General features: G+C 40.1%; 1 protein-coding gene across 2 annotated transcripts in view; it reads right to left on the reverse strand.

Moving 5' to 3' along the window:
• Positions 1–27,153, reverse strand: part of LOC117887392 (protoheme IX farnesyltransferase, mitochondrial) — a 163,143-nt gene that overhangs the window by 31,702 nt on the left and 104,288 nt on the right. For both annotated transcript variants that reach the window (XM_034789969.1, XM_034789971.1), the window contains exon 5: positions 19,568–19,638. In XM_034789969.1, the coding sequence (XP_034645860.1) occupies positions 19,568–19,638 (71 nt within the window). The remainder of the gene's footprint in view (positions 1–19,567; positions 19,639–27,153) is intronic.

Here is a 27,153-nt window from a genome sequence, read left to right on the forward strand (position 1 = left end):
GCCCAGCCCGGTCCGGCCCCGCTCCGCCGGCCCGTCCCGGCCCCCCCGATTTTCCCGGACATGTCCAGCTTTTTGGGCTTTCCCCCCGGACGGGGATTTGGAGCCCAAAAAGCTGAACATGTCCGGGAAAATCCGGACGTATGGTAACCCTAAGTACAGTGCCGGTCAGCACTCCTCTTAGAACAGAGGTCTCCAAACTGTGGGGCATGCCCCCCCTAGGGGGGCACATAGGAACCTTGGGTAGGGCATGTCAGGTTCCAGGCCAGCCCCTGGGGAGTGGAGGGAGCTCCACCTAGTCCCTCCCCGCCCCCAGTTCTGCTCTGATTCTGCCTGCAGCTCTGACTCTAGCCATGGGCGGTGAGAAGGAACAGAGGGGTTTGGGAAGGCACTGCCTTTATATATATCCAGGGCAGAGGCTAGGGCCATAGGGCACAAGCACCGCCCCTACAGATACTGCTATGCAAAGTTCTGCGGCTTCTGTGTGCTGGGTGCACACACACCTACATGGAATACATGGCTACGTTTACTTGAAGAACCACCTATCACACCTCCTTCATATATCCAAAAGAAGCCAAAAAGTCAGGCCTTCATTTTCCTCTGCACAACCACTTTAATGATACCAAATAGCCTCCCTACTAGAAAGACACAAACCATATCTATTCATAATTAATTATAATGTTACATGCTTTTTGCCAGACCAAAAAACATGGCTTAGTTTCATCTGATGAGTTTTCTGCTTTATTCATTTGAGATACAGGCTCATCAACAATGCTACATTTATTTCCCTCAAAGCTATAATTTGTTCACTGCTATCCACAGAAACAATGCTAAATTAGCATTGAGTTCATAATGTTCTATGGTGACAGGTAAAGGATATTGAGACAATAAAGGTGAGATTGATGTCTTAGATTAATCTCAATATTGCTGCTCTAGATGAGAATTTCATCTGCATACGAGACTGTCAAAACAATTTATTGTAATAAAAAGAGGCCCAGTCTAAAATCTCCCAACAACAAGCTGTCTGGAAATGGTGGAAGCTCTGAACAAGTTATTAGAGAAAGAGAAAGAACAGGAGGTGTGATCCTTAACGCTACCAGTCATTTCACCATTATATTCTTGTATTAATTTGTGAGACAGAAGTGCCAAGCACGAAGCCTACTAAAGCTTCAATTAATTCAGATTTCAGAAATAAACATCCCCAGCCCATTTTCTTCTTTTATGCTGTCTGTATTAGAAAATACTAAGGCTGTCAAGCGATTAAAATGTTAATTGCGATTAATCACATTGTTAAACAATAACAGAATACCATTTATTTAAAAATATTTTTGGATGTTTTCTTCATTTTCAAATATATTAATTTCAATTGCAACACAGAATACAAAGTGTACAGTGTTCACTTTTTGTTTATTTTTTATTACAAGTATTTGCACTGTAAAAAACAAAAGAAATAGTGTTTTTCAAGTATCAGAGGGGTAGCCATGTTAGTCTGAATCTGTAAAAAGCAACAGAGGGTCCTGTGGCACCTTTAAGACTAACAGAAGGCATCTTAAAGGTGCCACAGGNGAAAGACACATTACTGGGGCTCATTGTCAAAATGCTGCTTCAAAGCCTTCCTGATTCGAATAGACCTCCATTGAGCCCCTCTAATAGCCTTCTGTTAGTCTTAAAGGTGCCACAGGACCCTCTGTTGCTTTTTACAGTATTTTTCAATACACCTAGTACAAGTACTGTAGTGCAATCTCTTTATCATGAAAGTTGAACTTACAAATGTAGAATTATGTACAAAAAACTGCATTCAAAAATAAAACAATGTAAAATTGTAAAGCCTGCAAGTCCACAGAGTCCTACTTCTTGTTCAGCCAATCGCTCAGACAAACAAGTTTGTTTATATTTGCAGGAGACAATGCTGCCCATCTCTTGTTTACAATGTCACCTGAAAGTGAGAACAGGCATTTGCATGGCACTGTTGTAGCTGGCGTCGCAAGATATTTATGTGCCAGATGCGCTAAAGATTCGTATGTCCCTTCATGCTTCCACCACCATTCCAGGGGACATGCGTCCACTGCTGATGACAATCCACAGCAGTGTGGACCAACGCATGTTTATTTTAATTATCTGAGTCAGATGCAACCAGCAGAAGGTTGATTTTCCTTTTTGGTGGTTTGAGTTCTGTAGTTTCCACATTGGAGTGTTCCTCTTTTAAGACTTCTGAAAGCATGCTCCACACCTCATCCCTCTTAGATTTTGGAAGGCACTTCAGATTCTTAAATCTTAGGTCGAGTGCTGTAGCTATCTTTAGTAATCTCACATTGGTACTCCTTTGCATTTTGTCAAATCTGCTGTGAAAGCGTTCTTAAAATGAACAACATGTGCTGGGTCATCATCCGAGACTGCTGTAACATGAAAAATATGGCGGAATGCAGGTAAAATAGCAGGGGACATACAATTCTCTCCCAAGGAGTTCAGTCACAAATTTAATTAACATATTATTTTTTTAACGAGCTTCATTACCATGGAAGCTTGTCCTCTGGAATGGTGGCCGAAGCATGAAGGGGCATACGAGTGTTTAGCATATTTGGCATGTAAATACCTTACAATGCCAGCTACAAAAATGCCATGCAACTGCGTGTTCTCACTTTCTGGTGATATTGTAAATAAGAAGAGGGCAGCATTATCTCTTGTAAATATAAACAAACTTGTTTGTCTTAGTGATTGGCTGAATATGAAGTAGGACTGAGTGGACTTGCAGGCTCTGAAGTTTTATATTATTTTGTTTTTGAATACAGTTATGTAACAAAAAATCTACATTTGTAAGTTGCACTTTCACGACAAAGATTGCACTACACTACTTGTATGAGGTGCACTGAAAAATACTATTTCTTTTGTTTATCATTTTTAGTGCAAATATTTGTATACAAATTATAATAATATACACTTTGATTTCAATTACAAACACAGACTACAATATATATAAATATGTAGAAAAATATCCAAAATATTTAATAAATTTCAATTGGTATTCTATTGTTTAACAGTGCAATTAAAACTGTGATTAATCGCAATTAATTTTTTTAATTGCGATTAATTTTTTTGAGTTAATCGCATGAGTTAACCGCGATTAATTGACAACCCTATAAAATACTATTCAAAAGTGCATGGTTGGCCTTGGGTAGCCAGCCATCCTGACTTTTTCTGGGCTCACCCATGTGCTATTATATGTTCTAAAACCACATACGAACTTCTTGAATCAAGTTTTTAAATTCTTCAATAGATACAAATACATACCGAAGTGTAAGCCATCTCTCCTGATTGTTTTTATGGCATTCAAAACCTGTCTCCAGTCAAGATTAAGTTAGTAGAACATCCATTGAAAAAGCATCAATACACAGTTGTCCAACCTAGTCTAGAAAAACTGATACTCAGCTTCCCTGGATTAGCAACTGCACTGATCTCTCAAATAGCACCTCAAATTCCTGCAGACATAGAACACCAAGCATGCAATGGGTTCCTGCAACCAGCCCCAATTTAGGGGAAGAGTCCATGACCGTTGTGCATAGTCATATGGCACTTAGATATGACATGGGCGTGTTCTCCAGTGGGACAAATGTGGATCAGCTGACAAAGAAATTTTTAAAAAGCTGCAGCCTGAAGCTCCACAACTGTCCCTAGCAAACAGGCCTGTTTTGGAGATCAGTCAAGTAAATGAAGGAGGGAAGGAAGGAACTTCCAGAAAGCTCCCCCGGCCAATCCCACCCAAGCCAATGCTCTTAGTCCAAGGAGAGAGAAGCAGAAGTCTGAGGATTTTAGGGGCAAAGCAATTTCAATAACATAGGTACGATAAGGAGAACTCTTCCTGCTCAGACAAGTTAGATAACAGGGAGGAAAATCTACCCACCTCCCTGATGCCCTGCAGTGTGTTGACATGGATCCATGGCCCAGCTTTCCAAATGGAAAACTGCCCTAAAGAGTCAGCCTGGTATTCCCCTGGGATAGCCGAATCCCTGGGTGGCATAAAGTCGGTGAAGCTGGTTGTAGAAGACTGCGCTGTAGAAGGCAGGTCTTGCCGTAAGTTGCAGGCTTTTCCTTCTAAGTAGCACCATGTCACCTTGAAAGGATTTTTGATGGAAGGCCAAGAAAGCGCCTGTATAACTCCTGAACTCAAAGTAATGAAGAGAGCATTCAAAACCAATCAGTAACCACCACAGACAATTGAATTATGGCAATCCACCGATGCTGAAAGTACATTCTAACTTTCTGCATAAATCCTTTCAAACTGTAATATTTATAGCTTTAGTAATAAAAACCATATCCACTAACATTGGCAAACTGGAAAAGTAATACAGCAATAATAATGCTAAATAAGGGAAACTGAAACTGGATAACATTCCCTGGACCAGTAGCTCTCTATCACTGATGTTTTTTTTTTAATCTCTAACTTTTGTTACAGACACGTATGTTCAGAAATATAAGAGCCTGACAGTTCGCTTATGACTGATGTAAAGCTATCCACACACAAATTTGATGTTTTAAATCAAAGTGGTTAAACAATGAAGCGTTATGCCTTCCATTTAGTACAGTTACACAGCATATCTTCCCTATAAAACACTTACATGCATACAGAGTGACAAAATGTTTTTACATTCAATTACAATTTTTAATCAGAGATTTGTTTAGTCTCTAATGAGAGATATTTCTTCCTAATTAAAAGGAAAAAATAGGTTTTAGCTTCGGCAGAATGGATTTATTGCTGGGAGAACACTTTTCTACACTGATGCTGCTGCTTATGTACATCTTATGTAATATCAATCACAAGCTTTACTAAACACGGAGAAGCTGCTCTCTCACTTTTAATGTCACATTTCATGGCCAGAGTGCAATTTTATATTATGAAAGATGTGAAAAGCTGCTGATTGGGGTCTGATGTTGCAAAGAACCGGAATTTCATTAAACTAAACAGTATCTATCAATGAGCTAAAATGGCACTATTTTAAGAAAAAAGAAAAATGGTGTAGAGTTGGGGAAAAAATCCTAATAGATATTCATTTATTCTCCCTCACTCAATCATGCAAAAAGGTTCTTGACTCATGATGAGGGCTGGAAGATGATTTATTTTAAAACTAAAATGCAAAACTAAATTACAGTTCTAATTGAGAACTCAACCCCCTTCACCCTCCCCCACCCATTTCACTTCCCCATCAACTCAGGGCATCAGAACATGCATTTTTCTGTCATTCATGCCTGAAGCTTTAGAGAAGGTCTTTTGGGAGGGGTTAAAATATGTCAGAGACTTGTCAATCCCTTCTATGAATTATTTAACTTCCACTTCAAATGTAAAAGAAGCAGTATCATCACGCCATCAATATCTCATCACTTAGATCTCTGTTACTCTCAATGTTTGCAATCCACATGGATTTTGGTGTAGAATCTCATCACAAAGGATATGCTGGGAATGTTCTAGGCCCAATCTGAACAAGACCTGGTACAGTATCATCATCCCCTTATCTAGTTACAACACTGATCACATGGAGATATCCCATCTACTAGAACTGGAAGGGACCTTGAAAGGTCATCGAGTCCAGCCCCCTGCCTTCACTAGCAGGACCAAGTACTGATTTTGCCCCAGATCCCCAAGTGGCCCCCTCAAGGATTGAACTCACAACCCTGGGTTTAGTAGGCCAATGCTCAAACCCACTGAGCTATCCCTCCCCCACTACTGCAATCTGTAATGTAGATAGGGGTTTACCTGTGCTCCTTAACAAGGTTAAATGGACTTCTGCTTGGTGTATTGCTGATTGGATTTTTGTGATCTTAGCTTTCAGATAACACAACCCACTACATTTGAAGGGTTTGGTAATAATTTAAAACCTGTTTGTAAGCACTTCAAAGAGTAAAAATATTGATATGATGAAGATCTGAAAAATGATCTGTAATAAATAAATTAAATTTGAAATGGGGGAGGCGGGAGGAGGAACTATCTGCACAAAAGGAGTATAAAAACCACTGTGGTACTAATGCCCTAATGAACTGAATTAATGGTCCAGCGCTTAGAGACACTTAAAAGAGGAATTTAGACTACCATTATAATATCGTGTCTCCTGACAAGGAGTTTACAGCCCCGATTGTCTCAAAAGAAGTCGCTTTGAAATGCAAGGATTTAGGAAGGGGTCCTTTTGAGCCAGCATTACCTTCTTTTGTGTATAGAGTAAGCCCAGTCTCATCAGCACCAACCTGGAAGTGGTTTTGATTGACACCTAGACCATCTGACCAGGAAAGGGGGGATTTGATATTGAGTGGCACCTGGATATTACAAAGGATTTAATATGTTGAGAGTATGGTGAACACAGAATCCTGCAACAGAAAACATACAAGTCTGGGTGGAAACTGCTATAGAGTTACTTTCTCGAGTTGCGGCTCTCAGTTGGAAACTGCACTCTGACTTTGCAACATATGTGTTCAAAAGTGAACTTATTGTAAATAAATATAGAGTAGGGTAAACTATCCTGTGTCTGTGTCAATTCATTTCTCTCCCAACGAGGAAATAACCCATGCACGGAATCCAAACCTTCCTGTCATGACAGTATATAGCTGTTGTTTAAAAGTGTAATTGACACTGTATTTTAACCAAATTGGAGGCAATTAGCTTCTCCAGATCCTAAAGAATCTGAGCTGCAGATGTTCTCTCTCCCTTGCCAGAGCCAGTGACTTTAAAACTATCATAAACTAACAAGTCTGGGTTAAAAGAGCCATTTCATTCTAAAAGGGACATATTTCTTTTTCATGCTTGCATTACTCAAAATTGGCTTCATCGATTTTGCTGATTTCCACAAAGATGTTAGGTTTAGGATGAGACAAAGCAGAGGGATTTCAATAGAAAATAAAATTATGAGGGAGTGAAAATAGGAGATTGGGGTGGACCGGCTCTTTCAGTCTAGAGCTTTATACTACAGCTCTGATCCTGCCCTCCTTTGTACCAGTGTAACTCCATATAAATGATGTCAGGATCTGGCCTTATGAACAAGTACACTTTGTGTGTCATTCCTGAGGCAATGGGGTTCTGCATGGGTAATGGATCGGACTGCAGGATTGGGATCATAGTGACAACAGATTTGGAATGAAGTTACTACTGAGAAATTCTGAAGAGACTTACTTTACTTATACTTAGGCCTGGTCCCCACTAAGTCCCCACTTCGGACTAAGGTACGCAAATTCAGCTACGTTAATAACGTAGCTGAATTCGAAGTACCTTAGTCCGAACTTACCGCGGTCCAGACGCGGCAGGAAGTCTCCCCCAGTCTCCCCCAGTCGATGCCGCGTACTCCTCTCGGCGAGCTGGAGTCCCGACTGTGAGCACTTCCGGGATCGATCCGGGATCGATTTATTGCGTCTTAACCAGACGCGATAAATCGATCCCAGAACATCGATTGCGTGCCGCCGGACCCTCCGGTAAGTGAAGACAAGGCCTAACTTACAATTACTTGTATTATACTAAGGCAGATAACACAACATAAGAACTAGGGGTCACCCAATGAAATTAATAGGCAACACACTTAAAACAAACAAAAAGAAGTAATTCTTCACACAATGCACAGTCTACCTGTGGAACTCATTGCCATAAGATGTTCTGAAGGCCAAAAGCATAACTGGGTTCAAAAAAGAGTTAGATGAGTTCATGGAGGATAGGTCCATCAATGCCTATTAGCCAAGATGGTCAGGGACGCAACCCCATACTTGGGGTTAACCTACACTTCCAAATGCCAGAAGCTGGGAGTGTACAACAGGGAATTGCTCACTCAAAATTAGCCTGTTCTGTTCATTCCCTCTGAAGCACATGGCACTGGCCACTGCCAGAAGACAGGATACTGGGCTAGATGGACCATTGATCTGACCCAGTATAGCTATTCTTATATTCAGATAAATTAACTTCCTTATGCTATCTGTCCTTTGTGATAAAACAGAAACTGCAAATGGCCTTGTCACTTTATTTAAAAGACAACATTAAAAATAAAAAAGATCTATACTTATAAAATGTTTATGTTCTCATTACATTTCCTATACACACCATAATGCTAATCATAACAATTCTTAGCAACCCTGCAGACGGTTAACATGCTCCTAGTTATATGTCTTTGATAGATAGAGAGGAGTGATAGGGTGAATAATATTTGCAGTTCCCCTGCAGTCAGGAAAATGTAAATATTTTTTTAAGTGCTTACAAGTCAAACCTACAGTAAATTTGAAAAATGCCCCCCATAATATTTAAACTAAGTCCTGGTTTATAATCTAACGAAACTGGCAACTAAATGATCCACTCATTTTACTTATAAATTTCAATCTTCTATTCACTTAAAAACCAGGTGCAAGATGACAAACACTGAAATGGGTAATATTTCCCCTCAAAACTGCAACCTTCCCCTCTCGATTTGGTTCTTATCCTATAATCTCTTCAACACACACTTCCGCGGAGTCCTCCACAGTGGATGCCCTTAGAAAGCAATGGATGAAAAAGTTGCATTAGGCTGATCAGGATGGAGAATTTCGCAGTGCAAAATATTTATCAATTTTTTTTCTAAAACAATATCAGCAGAAAAGTTGGTCAGCCAATAGAAGATTTAAGAGGAATAAGATCAGAAACTATAAATCCTTTCAAGAGACCAATAACAATGACGGAAAGGAATTATTCACTGTTTCAGAAGATGGCAGGAGCAATTGTCCAAGGGAAAGCTAGACTCTAGACATTATTAGCTGTAAGAGCAAATGAACAGTCAAATTACAATGTAAGGAAGCTACATTCTGCCTATCTAAATCCCCACTTCAATTTCTAGAGGATACTCTTCATTTCTTATCTTAAAGTATTGTGCAGTGTTATTAAATAGCTGCTGTGCTCCCCCTAGAGCGGATTCTCTTGGGATGAAAGGCATTATGTAAATAAATATAGACTAGGATAAAAGTTATGTAAAAGTTATTACTAGAGGTAGATAGTCAAACCAGCATCCCCACAGATAATCAAGAGCAGGCTTAGATTAAAATATCATTCCTGGGAAAGAAGTAGGTAGGGAATAGTCCAGCAAAAGGCAGATAGTCAGGATGAATAAAGCGAGTTCTATTTTTCTGGCCCTACTATCATAGGAGGTGTTTACATTACAAAATTATCAAGTCTGAACATGTTAGATAACATGATGCTGACTATGATGTACCAAGCAGAGCAGACCAGGACAATCGTCTTCAGCATATTATGTCAGGTACCACTATGGCATGCCAATATTCTGTTATCTAACACAGTTGTTCACAGTTGTATTCCAACACGATAATATACGGTAATGCAGATTTGCCTTGAGAGTATATGAAATTTAAAATACAGCAGCAGAATAAAGAAAGAAACGTCTTAAAGTTATCAAAAAATTGAAGAAGATATGGTTTAGAGGATTGAACAAAGGATAAACTACTGATTTTTAAAGCTAACTATGGTACTGATTCTCTTTCTGTGGCCTTGATCAAGTTACATTTAGTATGACAGTATGCATTAGACACAACCCATAATAAGATGAGTGTGGAAATAGCCCCTGTTCCTTGGATACGGGATGTGGAGGAATGAGATGATAAAGGAACCTGCTTTTCCTATAAAGTAAAACGATCCATTTTGGTAAGCTTTTGAGACTCATGGGTTCTGGGACAGTGAAAGACAGACTAGAAGCAGCTGATTGAGACAGAGAACTTTCTCCAGTGTATGATACAATAGTCTTTGTACTTAAACCTACAGCCTATGCTTTCTGCATTGATTAACCTAGCTGTGTTTATAATCTGTGATGCTGTTTTGATTGTGATTTTCTCTACTTTTTATCTGTGTGAAATACACTTTGATTTAAGAGCAGAGCAGACAATGATCTTGGAGACACCATTATTGAGTGTCTACGAAAGACGGAAATGGGCTTCTGAGCATAAGGTAGACAGAAGCAGGAGTGACATGAGCTCCCACACACAAAAAGTGCAAAAGAACCCCAAAACTGCTCCCCACAAAAGTGCTGAGAACATTTGCTGTAATCAATGTGGGGATGGACAAAGTCAAATGACTTGAGAGATGCCAGACTCGATTCCAGCGTCACACAGCAAGAACCATTTCAACAGTTCTTTCAATGCTAATATTAACAGATCTGAACTAACAGCTCCTCTTCTACAAAACCAAAATTAAACGTGTAAGACTTCTGAGAAACAGCAGCAAAATTTTCTCATCTCTGTAAGAAATGACTGAATGTAGAGTGGGGGGCAAGTTACAAACATCCTCTAAAATATGACTGCTAGCATACACAGAAAACACCAGAGTACTGCACTATGAGCAATGTACTGAGGCAATGTTCCCAAATTTTACTTTCTGTTTTCTCAGGCTGTCAATCAAGGAATGAAGTGAGGGCTGGGGGGTTGTTATATTTATGACCAACCATTTGTATTATTTTGTATGTTTTAACCTTTCAGATAGGTGTCCACAGCATAGGATTGGCATCTAGAGCTATATTTGACTAATCTGAAGAAAAACAACAAAACAATGAACATCCAACATCACAGCACATGACTATATAACATCAGATCGTCCTGCAGCTACCTCAGTGAGAATCACTGTGGATTGCGTCTATTTACTCTTTGATTTATAACAAAATATTCCATGTGATTCTATGTCCTTATCGAGTAGTTTCAAATAAAATGTGAGAGAGGCTCTTTGCATATCTTAACCTCAGGAATGCGGCCTCTCTAGTTATAAAGACGGAGCAGCACAGAATATGCCAGCAAAAGCTAATTAAAGTATAAGAAAAAAACCCTGCTATCTGACTTGCCAAGTTGATAACGTGTAAGCTATACTTGTTTAAAGACTCGATAAACTCTGTCCTTTATAGAAGAAATGCACTTTTAACATGACTTACTGTAAACAGAATTCAAAGTATAACAGCTTACAATCACAGGCAGCGCTGTAATGGACTTGTTGAGTAGTGACATTTCTTGGAACACTTGGCACATGTTGAATAATGGTGCGGTTGTGGTTAGACCAGATAAGGTTCAATACTATTAAAAAGGGAATAAAGTGTTAGGGTTTTGATTGAGTTAAGCCAAAATTTACAAACATGGATCTGAAACGTTTGACACACTCAGTAAAAGGGGGTCAGAAGGAAACATTTCTGGACAAGATGTGATACTGGGCTTTACAATATTTGATTGTTTGTTTGTTTGTGAGCCATAACGGATTGTGAAAATCCATTTCAACAACTGTCTCTGAAGCAAAGTAAACTGTTTGCTACAAGTTAGTTTTTAAAAATTGAACAGCGCAAACCAGAGTGTTCCAAAAGGCCCGTTCATATCGAACACAAAATCAGAAGGATTAGTATACAATAGTTTGGCTCCTTCAAGTTAACTGTGTTCTACCCCCTGGAGTGGCGCTGACATGGGAGGATAAAACAACTCCATTAGGAGTCCATATCGCTTCTCTGTAGTGTTCCTCACAAGCAGATGGAGTGGCTATTTAGCCAAATGCACCGTGACTCCTGGTTTATACATGAGCATCTGGGATGTTTCCTAACGTGATGTGATGTACAATGTACTCAAATTTATCAACTGTCCCACATGCAATTAAAGATTCTGATAAATAATTCGGTGGTAAAGGCCCCACAGCTGAACTGAAAAGCAGCAAGGCGTGAGGGGTCAAGTGTTTCCGCAGGATTTATATTTAACAAACAGAAAGCTGCCTACAAAGGAATGTCTCTATTGAGCTTTTGCAGAATTATTTTCAGACAGCAGGAGTTTGCTGAAGGAACAAGCTGAATAGCTAGTAACTTCTGCAGTCTTCATTTTAACCCAAATGAATGTGAATGTAATGCTGGAGTTAATAAAAAAAAGTTGTTTTTTAATTGCTCTGAGAAACAAAATATATATGGAGGTATTAATATACAATTTCCTGCTAATATACATTTTGATCTAAGGATAATGTGCAGAATCAACATTTTTCTGTGAATGCTACAAAAGGACTCTAGTACCTTAGAATCATTTAATCAACATCTTATGCACACAGTGAATAGATAATTGAAATATAAGTACTGTCATCCATAGTCCCTTTGGGAAAGTGACACAGCAAGCATTATATCATTCCATTAGTCCGCCCTTTGATGTGGGTTTTATTCTCATTAAACTGTGTTTTAGCCTCGAGGTTCTCCCCTTCCCCCCCAATGACGTGGCTATGGAAAGAATTAAGGGGGGGGGGGAGGGAAAGAGCCCCGCTGCTTAGAATGCATGGGCTACATTTTTACAAGTAATTGGACATGTCAAAAATATAAAGCTGCCTTTTTTATTTCTTATTTACCAAATGTAGCCAATGCCAACTTCCCCATCTTCTGAAAAACACGGGAAAGAAAAGGAACCCAGCAGGGGAAAAATGCACTTACTTGTTTTCAGATAATAATAAAAAAAAGCTTGCATACAGGCAGGATAAAAGTTGCTTGAAAAGGTTGCTGTGGTGGTGTCTGCTTTGAATTGTGCTCTGTTTAAACAAGACAAAAAAACCTCCCACCAAAAAAAGTAACATTTTTATCGCTTACAAAGATCTCAGGGCCGTCCTTTTAAAATGAAGTATTTTCTAAGCAAAACACTGGAATGTTTTCCAGAGGGAAATACGCATCTGATCTCTTATAACGATTATTTTTGAAGAATTACAGATTTATGGAGTTTTTGTTTTAACTTAAATACAGTGAAACCTGCCTGAAATGACCACCCAAGGGACCAGAACAATCAGCCATTTAAGTAAAGGTTTAAGCTTTAAATGGGAACCAAAATGGTATTGAAACCTTGCGGAAACTTTCAAATGCTGGTTTAAGATAGTGGATTGCTAAATCCTTAGTGCAGGTTTCAGTGTAAACCAAGGTCATAAACTTCTCTCACATACACCAATGTGATTCCATTGACCTCAGCAGAGTTACTCCTGGTTTACACTGGAGTTAGTGAGAAGAGAATCATTCTCATTACACATGAATTACAGAAGAGACAGGTTTGTAACCCATATGACATTTCTTCAGCATGTTCTTGTTTTGCTAAACTGTTAGTAGGCCTGCCACAGACAACCAAATCAGTGAAAAGCCTTACATTGATGAATTGGGCTTGATGTGTTGCTAAGCGTTACCAATCCTGGATCTCAACACAATCTTAAATAAATACAGAACATCTAACCCATTGGAGTGTTCCACCAGTTTGTGCAATCCCCAGCCTATATATTTGCAAATGTATTGCAAATGTTTGTATTTGCAGCAGCTCAGAAATAGTAACGTTTATTCTCGGATGATGTTACCCAATCAATTTAAATGGACAGACTGGTAGGACAGCAGGTCTTTTCAGTTTGATTCTCCAAAGCTGTGGGCCTAGGAGCTAAACTGGTCAAAATTGACACTCGAGTCATACATGTCAAAAAGTGTGAAAGCTTTGCGTGTTAATAATTGTATCAACAGTTAATAATGGCTGTAAGAACCAAGGAGGCAAAATACAGAAAGTAGCTGTTAGTGCATTGTAAAAGTGAGGGGGTAATAAAAGTCCCAGGAAATATATTTATCAAACTAAATTAATATTTAATTAATTTCTGAAATATCTGAGGTATTATCAGGGTTGGTTAAGTAGTGTCGTCTGCCAAATTAAGTGCCAAGAATTTGAGTTTATTAAAAACACACATGAAAAAGCCACGGTCAAGAGTGCAATTTTTTTTTGCAGAGTAGCTTCCAATTATATTTTAAGTAATTATATTAAAGTAAGTTAATTATGACTTGTCCGACAGGTCAATTGTTCCCAGCCCTTTTGAGACAATTCTAGGACTTCAGTTGTACCATTCACCACTGGGTGCACCCCGACCTACAGAAGGATCCAGCCTGCTCCAAACCCGTGCTGTGCTCTATGGTCTGGTGCAAAGCCATGTAATTAAAGGTGGAACTGGTACGGGGGGAGTGTAATGTTCTGATCCCACAATGGAATCTGCACTCTTATCCTCAAACAGAACTCCAAGCCAAAGAGACTCAGTGCTGTTGTAAAAACCTGAAGTACCAGCACCGATAGGTGTACAAGGAACTAGGAACCACTGAAATAGTAAATTATTCAGAACAGAGGATTTAGTGATATTTAGAGATGAAAACCTAAATTTGTTCTCCTAGAGAAATGTGTTCCTGTATTAACTTTTTATGAGTGCTTAGCATAGCTAGTCCAACTGTATTATAGTGCATGAAAACAGCTGCTATTTAACAAAGTATATACACAAATGTGTGGTAGCAGGAAAGCCAAGATAGTCATCTTCAACCTATAATGGATCAGGATGCTTGTCTTACTAGAAGAGGGAAACTAAACTAGCACCAGTTGCTGGTGCTAGCATAAGAGATTTATTTAAACTAATCTGCAAGAAAATCAAATCCATCGTCTTAAAAAAGTCTGGAATAAATCATACTGAACAGGAAACTAAAAAGAACGGCTGCTGCCATTTCATTGAAATCAAAGGTTTGTGTGTGTGGAAATTCTTCCCATCAATTACGTAAACACAATTCACAGCAGGAAAAATAACAACTGTTTTTATAATGCGGAACATAAATATGCTCAATGAGTTTAACACTGCAACCAAGTATGAGGAACATTTTAAGTCGTCTGTTTCCAAACAGGACTTGAGGGGTCAGAATAGGGAGGAGGACACGTGGGCAGGCTAGGATGATGGATAGTGCTTCGTGGCAGGCTGCATTCAGTTCTACTTTTGGTATTTTTGCAACAAGATGACCCAGCCTGAGCCTGAATGTCTGCACTGCAATTTTATAGCCCCATAGCCTGAGCCCCGCAAGCCCGAGTCAGCTGAAACAGGCCAATTGCAGGTCATTTATAGCAATGTAGACATACCCTTGAGGGCAAATCCACCAACTAGTTCTTGCAGAGGTCTCCTGGGAGCAGAATCAGTGCGGTTTTTCTATGCAAGGGGCTGGAGGACGGTGTTTGGGGCTTGTGAAAGATTATGCATGTGTGCCCCCTATGGCATAGGTTCCAACTCGGCAGGGACTTCATGCATCACCACATGTTCTGTTTGGATGGCTGCAGGGTCAGGCCAGTGATCTCACAGCGCGGACATTGATGTAGCCCTGCAGGTGCTCCAGTGAGTATGAAGGAGAATTCTTCCTCCAAAACTCACCCTCCCAGAAATCGTATCTGCACAGCTCACTCATCAGGGCCGACTCCAGGGTTTTGGCCGCCCCAAGCAGCCAAAAAACAAAACAACCTCCCCCCCTCCCCCTCAAAAAAAGCCGAGATCATGATGGCGATCTGCGGCGGCAATTCGGCGGGAGGTCCTTCGCTCCGAGCAGGAGTGAGGGACCGTCCACCAAATTGCCGCCGAACAGCTGGACGTGCCGCCCCTCTCCGAAGTGGCCACCCCAAGCACCTGCTTGGTAAGCTGGTGCCTGGAGCCGGCCCTGCTCACCATTCAAGGAAGACTGTTCTACAGAACTAGCTGGTCTATGATTTATAACCTTCAGGACACCCCTCACCCCTAATGTATACTGTGATCAGTGTAATACGATTTTCCAATTTAGGATAAAGAAAAACCCTATTTCCAGGCATGCATAGATTGAATAACTGAATAAGGATGGAAAACTATCTGCACTCCATAAAACAACCTTGTTGTCAAGGGCCCTCTCTTGTGAAGTGCTGAGAATTCGCACCAAAGTGTATGGGAATTGCAAGCACTCAGAACTTGGTAGGAGGAGCTCAGGCGTGGGCCCTATGAAATCTTAGAAGCAAAGCGGACATATAAGTAAATGGGTATAAGGTAGTGAAGCTCAGGGAGTAGGATTACTTTAAACATGCAGAGAGGGAAGGCGGAAAATGCAGAAACAGGTTCAATTAAAATCCCCCTCACCCCCATTTTTCTTAACCTGCTCTGGCTAAAGGTGGGACGGAAACCCCATTTAGGTCACAATGAAAAATATGAGGGAGAATGAGACATTGAAGTAATAATTTCTCTAATATACTAAACAATTTTCTAAAAGTACTTTAATAAATTAGCTCATTTACAGTAAATACACAGCATACAAATGGCGGCTTATATGGGGACTGGATGGCTCAAGAGAACAGCATTTTTAGGTATCGGTTTGATTCCTGCCCAAGTTGGCAGCAATTGAGGATGGTTTTCAGAGTTCAACAGCTTCTCTAAAGTAAATTGGTAATCTCAGCACAGCTCCTTAGTGGGAAGATGTCCATGTCAAAGCCACCATCCCAACTGGGAGCCACTGTTGAGAATCCAAGGATCGCACGAGTCAGCCCGTGCAGATTTAACTACTTTCTCATCCCTAAAAGGGAATCCTTCAGATCAGAATTGAAGCACACTTTTGGAAGATCACCGATCACTGCTGCCTAGCCTGTGTTAATAGTTTGCACTCAGATGCCACAGTGAGGGGTTAGTTAAAGTGACTGGAACAGAAGAGAATTAAAACGTCTGCCAAATGCTTCAGTGTAAAAGCAACCAAAAAAAGTCAAAACCAGACTAAAAATGATTTAAACACATTTTAAGCATATGGGCAAGAACTCAGTGCACGCACCCAAAACTTTTGGATCCATTCCCAGAGCCAAGACACCAGCCTTTTAAAAACAATTTATCCATCTCTGTCTAGTCTGTTTTGACTAGTCTTTAGCATAACCACTTAAGACTTTTATTTAACCGGCATGGAAAGAAAGAGGTTCAAAGAACACTAGGGAATATGTGGCAAAATATAACATGGTTGGATCACTTCCACTGGATTATTCTACTCTGCTACACCACTGAAGAAACAATCTCATACAAGGGCTGCATGCTCAAAGTCTACAGGGAAATAGGTCAACATCATTCAAGGTAAGTGACACTTTAAATAACTTTAAATTAGCTGTTGACAGTCAGGTACATAGATTGATGACTGATTACACGAGGTCCCCAACATTATCATTTTGTGGTGGAAGGGAATATGCAAGAAAAAAGAAGAAAGGTAAGAAAGTTTAAAGTATGATAAATATGGTTTTGCCAATCTCTGATGCCCTCAAACAACAGAGAAGTTTATTTAAGGATGCTAGAAACTTGTAAAACAAATTGCTCTCCCTAAATCAAGATTTTTAAAAAAAGTTTTCTAATTATGCTAACTTGGGACCAGGAATATTATAGGCAATGCTAATATAGAGTGATATAAAACTTGCTGAGTATGACTGGGATGAAGAAAGGAAGCTTTCCTCTTTTTTTTCAAGTTACTGGGCTAAATACAGACCTGATGTAAGTGAGCAGTGATATACTAGTATATAGTGGGTGTGAAATTTGGCTCTCACTGTGCTTGACAGACATCTTCATTACAATATTCCCTAAAATGTGCTTTTACATAAAATTAACTAAATCTTAGGAATCTGTAATTAGCACCATCTTACAGAACTAATCAGAACAAGTTTATTGAAGCACTCCAACTATTTACAATGAGAGTGAATTTAGCCCCAGGGTTCACTTTACTATTTTGTCTCAATTTTCTTGTAATTTCATCCATCACTTTTTTCCAGTCCTCCAAAGGTGATGGATAAAACACAGAAATAAATAGGACCAACTGTTCATAGAACCCTAAGGGAAAACGTAATTTTGTTATAAATAATCCTTGGCACAAATCATGGAAATGCTATACTAAAATTGTTTGTTGAATCATTTATGAATGAGGGCTTCATTTTAAATTTGCAAATAAGGTGTAATGTTTTTTAAAAAGTTTGGAACCCAATCCTCGAGAAACAGAACAGTCATGCAAACAGAAATCAGGGTTGCTTTAAGTTTCTTTTCAAATGGGAGCCCCATGGGATGCTAGATTTTTATTTGTATTTATGGAAAGCAGAAGATAACATGTTATAAAATTATTTTCTTAAAAAATTACCATCTCAGTTTTATTCTGGCTTTATGATTTACCAAATGGAAAATGGAAGTTGTACTCTATAAAGCAACCAAAGAATAATATGAGTTTTTATATGGGTAACTTTTAGCAGCTCCCCCTATGAGCACTCTACAAAATTGTAATCATAAATGAATGCATATATCATGTACAAACGAGATAATTAAAACCCTGCAGGAGGGAAAGAGGGACAAAGAGGAACTAATGAAAAGAAGAAATTCTAAATTTCTTTCAAAATTAAAAATCTGATGGTTTGTTGTTACAAATTAAGAGATAAAGTTCAATTGGATGTAACCCTTCTGCAAAACTCGACGTTACATTTGGCATGCACTGGTTTCAGAAGAGGGAATTCTGTTGTCTCATGAAGAATACAAGAAACATAGGATGCAAGCTGTTTCCTTTCCAAAGTATAAGGTTAAGTAAAATTCAATAGAGATTTAATTAAGTATGCTAGTTTGTTTCCTCTCTTTCTGAGAACTTAATGCACAAAACATAACAAAGGCTACCATGTAAACAGATGACTTTCTACTTGATTTACATTATAGAGTTCAGTCTGATTGCAGCCCTGAATCTTGACCCTCTGGTAAGTGCATGTTCAGTTTGGGGGTAATTACAACATCCCTGTAACTTTTTTTTTAAAAACTTAAGTGACTGGTACATACTTTTAACCATAACTCCATCTTAACATCATTTTTTGTTTGTAATCAGGTACTTGTTGGATGAGCAGCTCTGGAATACCATGCTTAGACATGACACAATCAGGGTTCAGCAAAGAGCAACGACAAACAATCCAGACATTACAAAATAAACATTTTCTCAACCAGAGCTCCTTCCTAAGAAAAAGATGCTTATAAACCAAGGGCCAGATTTTCGGAAGTGCTCAGATGCTACTGAGAACATAGGGAGCGCCCTTTAAATTTACCATGTACTTAGTAGTCTGAAACTAAAACGAGAGAAGTCAAAGCAATATGCCTGGACAGCACCCTGGTAGGAACTCCAACACCCTCCCCTTTTCTCAGCAGCAGGGTATGAAGGTTGAACTCCTCATCAGGGCATTAGTCTCTGTACCTCCCTGATGCTACCCTGTCCCGCCTTGTCGCCCCCACGCCCCATCTTCCATACTGATTTCTAGCTAGTAGACTTAGTCCTTTGGCTAGTGATGGACTAGTAATTTTACAAAGCCCCATATTAAACCATCTCAACAGATTTAGATGGATTTCCTGCTCCTTTTAACAATAGATATTGGTGGAATCACAAATTTTTATTTAGCACATAAGGGAGCAACAGTTAGGATCAGCTGCTTATTTCTAAATAAAGCTCAGTAGTTTGCTTTTGTCTGAGAGATTGCATGGGCTCATCACAAAACACATGCAGATGGTAACTTTTGATTACCACATCTACAAAGGCCCTTGTGCAATAACCACTATTCAATATTTGAAAGAAGAATTCATTATCCTGACAAACTCCTCATGGGACTATTACAAACTTTCAGAGTTATCAAAACACAAAGAGTGGCATCTCTTCCTTAGTCTTTTATCTGCACGTTGAAATATTTGCTTATCTAAACAGACCAAGGGAGAAGACACATAAAAGGAACAATAGGTTCATTTCTCATTACAGGGAACAGGTGTGGGCAGCCTTACCTGATCTGTCCTCGCACCAGGGGTCTGTTTTTTGTCCTGTTCATATTCGAGTCAAAGGGAACCTCAAAGAACTGTATAAAAAAAAAGGAAGGATTGAAAGGATGCCGGAGACCATACCAAGCGTAGAATGGACTGTCTGTTTTTGCAGGTGCTTTAGTCTTGATTTTTGAAGGTTCAGAATAACAATTAAAATGGCAAACTCCCTTTTACATTAGTTTTGATAGTCTACATTAATACTTTTGGCTTCCTCTTAAAAAGAAAACTACCTGGAAGACAAAAATATTTTGAATGAGTCCATAAAAGTTAATCATTTGAAGTAAAGCCCAGCTGCAATTTCTGCACTTGATAAGTTACATACACACACGTATATAAAAGAAACAGTTTTGCAAGATGAATGCTATAAATATTTTCAAGTTCATCCAACTTCTGAGAACCCATGACCCACTCAAAAATCAATCAACTCTGGTAAATGCTACTGCAACTACATGTAGCATCTAGTGGTATGATAAATGGTAAATGAAGAAGCCATATGGAATTATTTAGTGTGACAACCCAACATGACTTTAAACACTGCCTATGTGAAAAGTAAAGAGTGCTATCATGCTCTGAACTCCAGTGGGGTTTTACTGGACAATGTTGTAAGAATTTTATTAAAGCCAAACCCAGTTTTCCATATAGCAAGACCCTGTAAAACTATTTAGATTTCAATAAGCTAATGACATAAAACAACCAGGGTCATTTCTCAATGGTTCACCAATACACCAGTGATTACTGGACACCAACCTCTATCTGTGGAATGAACACTCAGGGCAAGATACAAGTTATATGGGACATAAATATATGGACAAAGTAATGATGTAATGACATGTATGATTCAAAGCCTGAATGATTGAAAACTGTTGCCTGCAGATAGATGCTCGACATTTGATGGGTTGGACTGTGCTATTTTTCAGCCAGTATACCTATTTACCCACCTTGAGGTAAAATGAACAAACATCTTAATTTTGACAATGCCACACTATTGGCCTGGCTACTGTGCCAAAGGCAAGCTGCTATCCCCATTACAAAGTCAAGAAACTCATATGCGATCTGTGCAGAAGGCTAGCATATGTCAAAAATGGTTTGGGCATCACAACCCTCAAACCATTTTGTGACTTTAGTTTCTCACTTTTGCAAAATTATAGATTATAATTAATAAAATCACATATATAGTGCTGTTAATTTACAAGGCATAATCATTTATGTCACAGTAGTGTCCCACGATGAGAGCCTTGTGCTAGGAACTGTAAAAGACTAGGTCTTCACTAGAAACACCGCAGCTGAGTCCACTGTAGCGCTTCAGTGTAGACACTTACTACAGCAACGTGAGGGGTTCTCTGTTGTTGTAAAAACAACTAGGAGTCCTTGTGGCACCTTAGAAACTAACAAATTTAATTGAATTGGCTCGTTAGCACTGACCCCCCACTTGGTAAGGCAACTCCCATCTTTTCATGTGCTGTGTATTTATACTTCTCTTCTGTATTTTCCACTCCATGCATCTGATGAAGTGGGTTTTAGCCCTTGAAAGCTAATGCCCAAATAAATTTGTTAGTCTCTAAGATGCCACCAGGACTCCTCGTTGTTTTTGCTGATACAGACTAACACGGCTACCACTCTGAAATCTGTTGCTGTAGTTAATGTACCTCCCTGAGAGACAGTAGCTAGGTTGATGGAAGAATTCTTCTGTTGACATAGTGCTGTCTACACTGGGAGTTAGATTGGCTTAACTATGTTGCTCGGGGGTTCAATTTTTCACACCCCTGAGTGACATAGTGGGTTCAACGTAACGTTTTAGTTTAAGCCTGGCCTAAGATACTTGCCCTGTCCTAAATGGTTTACAAATGATCTGGAACATGACAAATACAAGAGATGTTGAGAAGAAGGGAAGAGGGGGTTTGCTTGGAGAAAGAGCTGAAGAACAGAAAATATGCTTTGAGAGACAGACTGTTCCAGGCAATAGAAAGTAACATCGTGGAAGCCACAAAGTCAAAAATGAAAGATGATGCTGAAGCAGGGAATGAAGTGAAAGAAAAGGGATGAGTACAGAAAGCAAGAGGAGTATAGGGAGAAATGGGAGCAGAGAGATATGTAGGAGCAAAATTACATGGGGCCTTATAGGTGAGAAGCAGCAGCAGCAGCTTGGACTTTGGCACTAGCATCTTGGAGACTGGAGGTGGAGAGGTGGAAGTCAGAAAGAAGAAGGGTACAGCAATCAAGGCAAGCGATGAGCCGATGCAAAGAAACGTTTTAGCAGTGAAGGCAGTCTATATAATACAGATCCATACACAAGAACTAAAACAATTTGTACTTATCACTTGTAGGACTTAATCTCATATTGTACGTTAAGTTCTTCTCCACTGGAAGCTTTGAAAGACTCCCATCTTGCTCGTTACATTATATATTGTAATAGCACTGGCCAGTTCCATCATGGAACAAGTTAAAGAGATTATTCCATTATAAATCCCTGTTTTATGTGGCCTCAATCCTGAAAAAATAAAATCTGGAATGAAATGTAGCACAAGTGATCTTTGACCCTGAATGAATCTTTTCCATCACATTAAAAATAAAACCAACCCTGCAGCTGTAGAGTATTAGTATTATAGGCAGAGCTGGTAGAGACACCTATAGTTGCTTAACACTTTCCATTATAAGACCCTCTTTTAAATTGCTTATAAATTTGGCAAACTTTAAACATTCAGGCTGAAATTTTCCATGCTAGCGTCTGCCTGAGGCTGAATTTTTCTAGAAAGCTGCAACCATTTCCAAGAATGAGGAAAAATAAGTTTTGGGGATTTTTTTTTGCTCATGTTAAAATGTTCTACAACTGCTCAACTGAGAAGCTCTAGTGCCTCTATACTTTGAGCAAGAACTTGAAATTTGGCAAAGGGGTCGCTCTCGTGTCAGGGACATGTGTTTTGCCATGGCTGTGAAAGTCTACTAAAGTTTGGCCAAGTTACAAGCTTCTAAAGTTTGTAGTTTGCACATACCCAGGAGAGGTTCTCCTGCCATTGCTCTGCCTGTTGCAGCTGCGGCACCAGATATCAGAACTGAGAGCAGGAACACAGTTTCTCCCATGCTTTCTATGTTCGTCCTGCTGGTGCTGCCAGTGAGGAACAGGAGTCAAACTGACTTGCATGCAGGCGGGCTAGGAGCAGTGTTGGGAGAGCAGGAGATGGGAAGGAAGGATGAGAATCAGGCAAAGGAAGGAGACATGGCCAGGAGCCAAGAGGAAGTAGGGATAGAAACAGAGGTGGACAGGGACCAAGGAGTCTATAACCAATAGATCACACTACCCCTCAAGAAACTGGAATAGGAACCAAGATTCTTGAGTCTCTACATTCCTCTGCTGTCAGCAAATAGCTATGAAATCCATTGGAAAAGTGGGTCTCTCATCTCCACTCTTATGGCTGGTCCACACAGAAATTAACAGCCTACTACTATTACGATTAACTCAAGAAGTAGATCTAACCCTGCTGACGACCTAACTGAGAGTGAACATGGTTCCACAGGATGGATTTCTGGTTTTGTCAATTTGCTTTTTAAAAAACGTAATAAACTACATTACAAAACAACTCTGTTGAAAGAATATTAAGATTGCAAAGTCAAACACAAATGTTATGTAGAATTAAGGTTGCCTATAGAACCTTAATGTGGTCCCATTGTGCATATACATTATGATGATGTCTTTAATTACATGATCACATCCTGTTTATTCTACAGGATTCTTTACTTCCTTCAGTGCATACGATGGACCGGGCCCTGGGAACGAATCAGAGTTGTGTAGTTAATGAGTGTTGTCTGTAGTACCTGTTCTTCGTTGATTCCAGAAGCTGGAAGGTATGAAGTGAACGAGGCAGGTGATTGCAGGAAGAACAATGATGATCTTGTTGAAGTCAGTTGAATGCCACCCTGGATAACTAGATTCTATCCCTACCTCTGCTACACTTAAACCAAACAGATGCCACTAATTGTATGTCTCATTTTCTGGGAATCAGAGGTCTGATTTGCAGAAAACAGCTGACAGTTCACAAGTACAACTGAGGTCAATGGGAGTGGTGTTTTCAACATATAAAGTTCTATAAAAATACTGATAAGGAACTTATGTACAGTTTAACTAATGTGCTAGGTGCTTGTATCTATTGGGGTCCAGGGTGCTAGGTGCTTGTAGCGGGTCCTGGAGGGGTTGGAAAAGCCCTGCAGAGGGCTGAGGCTGGGCAAGGTAAAACCCTGGCTGATTGGGGGAAGCGGCTGCAGCTGGGCCACACCCCAATCAGGTCACAGCTGGCCTGTATAAGAGGCTGGGAGCCAGGAGCTCAGAAGTCTCTCTCCGTGTTCAGAGAGAGAAGGGCCTGGCTGCAGGGAGCTTTACCAGACACCTAGATTGGAAGCAGGGCTGGGGAAGGGCCAGAGGAGCTGGGAGCTCTGGCCTAGGAAAGCCCCAGGCTCCTCAGCCCCCTGCCGGGGCAGTCCCCCAGCTCTGCCCTCCCGGGTCCCGGCCGGTCCTGGAGGTGGGAACCCTGGCTGGAGAGACCCTGGGCTGAGGCATAGCCTGGGAGCCCCGCTGCTTACCCAAACCCTGCCAGTGCCAGACCGGCTGGAGGCGAGGAGGGGAGCGGGCAGAGTCAGCACTGGTGAGGTGAGCCCAGCGCTGGGGCGGCAGGGCGTGTGGGTGGGGTGGGATGGGGGAGCGGCCAAAAATTGTTTTGCTTGGGGCAGCAAAAAACCTAGAGCCGGCCCTGGCAGGGGGCAGCCCACGGGTAGGCAGAGGCAGCAGGTCCGAATCCCTTCGCCTATGATACTGCAGTCTGCCTCAGTGAATGGGGGCTAGATGGAGACTGGGCAGTAGCCAAGACTGAGGTGAAGTGGGGATAGTGGGTGGGGGTTCCCCTGGGAGGGGGAGACCCAGAAGTGTGGGGGTACTGCCAGGGGGCAGCACTCAAACGGAAAGGGGCACTGGGGTCCTGGGAGGGACATGGGGCCAGTGGCAAGGCAGATCACCAGCCTGCAGGGGGTGCTCCAGGACACTGGAAGAGCTAATTCCCATGGACGACCAGCAGGAGGCGCCACAGGGGTGAGTCTGAGCTGTGCTACAGTGCTGTACAGACAAATAGGAAACAGACTATAAGCACTCAACATATTTTAGGCAGATTATTTAAAACTATAGTTTGTGCTTTGTGTGTTATAGTTTTATCACTTAACTGCTCTCCCCCACCAAAAAACAAAAGGCAGCAAAGAAATACAAATGTTCAGAAAAGGAAAAATGCTCCGTTTGTATTTGAAACTAATGATTGCTTCTGACAGCTCAGCATTTTGCTAATGGTTTGTTTCACAGTTACATTTCAGACACAATTACATTTAATGAAGGAAAAATATCATTTGACATAACAGTGGTAAAGCAGGAAGGCAAATTATATAATCTCAAGTCTTTTTCTTGACAACATCTTTGGCTGTGCTCAAACAGGCTTTTTCAAGAAACTTCTACAAAACTTTGCTTTATTTATAGTTGTAACTCTGAATCCGTGCATTTACTCCTGATTCACACTGATGTACTGATCAAGAGAATCTGGCCTGTAAATATTTAAAATTGGCCAAATGTATCCACTCTGCAATGGATGGAATAAAAATGGTAACGAGGTTTTCACAGAACCGTGTCCGGAAAAACAAAAATTATTGTAAAACAAAGGATAGTTAGACATTTGACATTTACTCTGTTAAAAGAAATGAAACACATTACACCTACTGTAATTACTATATGAAATATTTCCATATCTTTAATATAGTCGTTAACCACCTGAATGTAATGTATATTTCAAACAGGGCATCTCCTTGCTCATTTAAGTAACTAGTTAAGAACAGACTATTGTAATGCAGACATGCAAGGTGACAGAATTAAGTTTCTGTGGGACTCTTACCTCAGGACTGCCTCACTTTTTTTCTTATTTAAATCACAATCTGAATATTTTATTAATGTCGTTTTTGTGTGTGGATTACATATTTGATTGAAAGAAACTATATTTATTAGAAAAACCCTTTTATACATCTCACACCAGATTTTACTGAGCTAGCTGTAATTACATGTCAGTAAGATGCCATTTATCAAACTTTTCACATTATGTTCCCAGATGTTCAGCAAAATTATCTTTCCACTTAAAATTATTTCCCCCTGATATTCAAGAAAAATGAAAAAAAAAGTATCTGAAATATTGTTCCTCAGGAATGAAGGGGGAACTCAAACATATTATCTCATTACAGGCCTGCACAGTTCTGCCCATTTTAGCAAACAGTAAATTCAGTAAGATGAATCCTGGATAAATAAATATTTTAGCAGCTCTCAAGAGGCTTTTTCCTCAGGAAGTCGGAAAGCGTCACTTCATCTGGCCAAGGCAGAATATTATCTTCCTTGCATTTTTGGCAAGTGAACCATCAAAAGGATAGCCACAGGGTTAAATCTACAGCAACTGAACACCCCAAGTGTCATAACTTGGCAATGGTTTTTGAGAGGCTAACCTAAATTTTAATCAGCACACATAAACATTTAAAACATGATGTTGAAAAAAGTCACACTAACCAGAACATTGTGGTTTATTTCTGTGTCAGAAAGATCATTCTCTTTGTATAGTTCTCATCAAGTCAACATACCATAATTATATTCAGTGTTCCTAACAAGTGTTAGATCAACCGTCATGTTATATTTGCAACCATGTGTTTCTTATCAGGTTCCCCCATTTTTCCCCCCATTTTTGTTTGTAGAAATGTAATTTAAAGATTGTTTAAAAATTTCAACCTATATTTTGGAAGTACAAGCTTAGGTATAAGAACAGAATTTGCTTACACCACAAGTAACTCTTCCTCCAATAGTTATAGATACCTCCACTTGTTTCAGTCAACATCTTTATTATTCTTACATTTTATGCATTGGGGATTGTGGCATCATTTCTTAGAACAATACTGTCAATACTGGGTGATACTCCTTCCAGAAGCAGCTAGCAAAACACCTAAAACTGGGCAGGGAGGTGTAAGGGAAAAAGATAGTATTGTCCCTCTTTGAAAACGTTTTACCTCTACTTTAAAGATGAGTTTAGCCTGTACTAATCACTTTTCCGAATAATCAGCATATGCAGATTGACAGAGCCAGAAGGGTACCTGGAAGTCACATACTACAGGACAGGCCCAACAAAGAAAGTAACAGAAAACCACTAGCTGTCACCTACAGCCCCCAACTAAAACCTCTCCAGCGCATCATCAAGGATCTACAGCCTATCCTGAAGGACGACTCCTCAACTCTCTCAGATCTTGGGAGACAGGCCAGTCCTCTCTTACAGACCACCCTCCAACCAGAAGCAAATACTCACCAGCAACTACACACCACACAACAAAAACACTACCCCAGGAACCAAACCCTGCAACAAACCCTGGTGCCAACTCTTTCTGCATATTTATTCAAAGGACACCATCATAGGACCTAACCATATCAGCCACCACATAAGGGGCTTGTTCATCTGCACATCTACCAATGTGATATATGCCATCATGTGCCAGCAATGCCT

This window comes from Trachemys scripta, chromosome 14 (genome assembly GCF_013100865.1).
Source record: "Trachemys scripta elegans isolate TJP31775 chromosome 14, CAS_Tse_1.0, whole genome shotgun sequence".
NCBI lineage: Eukaryota > Metazoa > Chordata > Testudines > Emydidae > Trachemys > Trachemys scripta.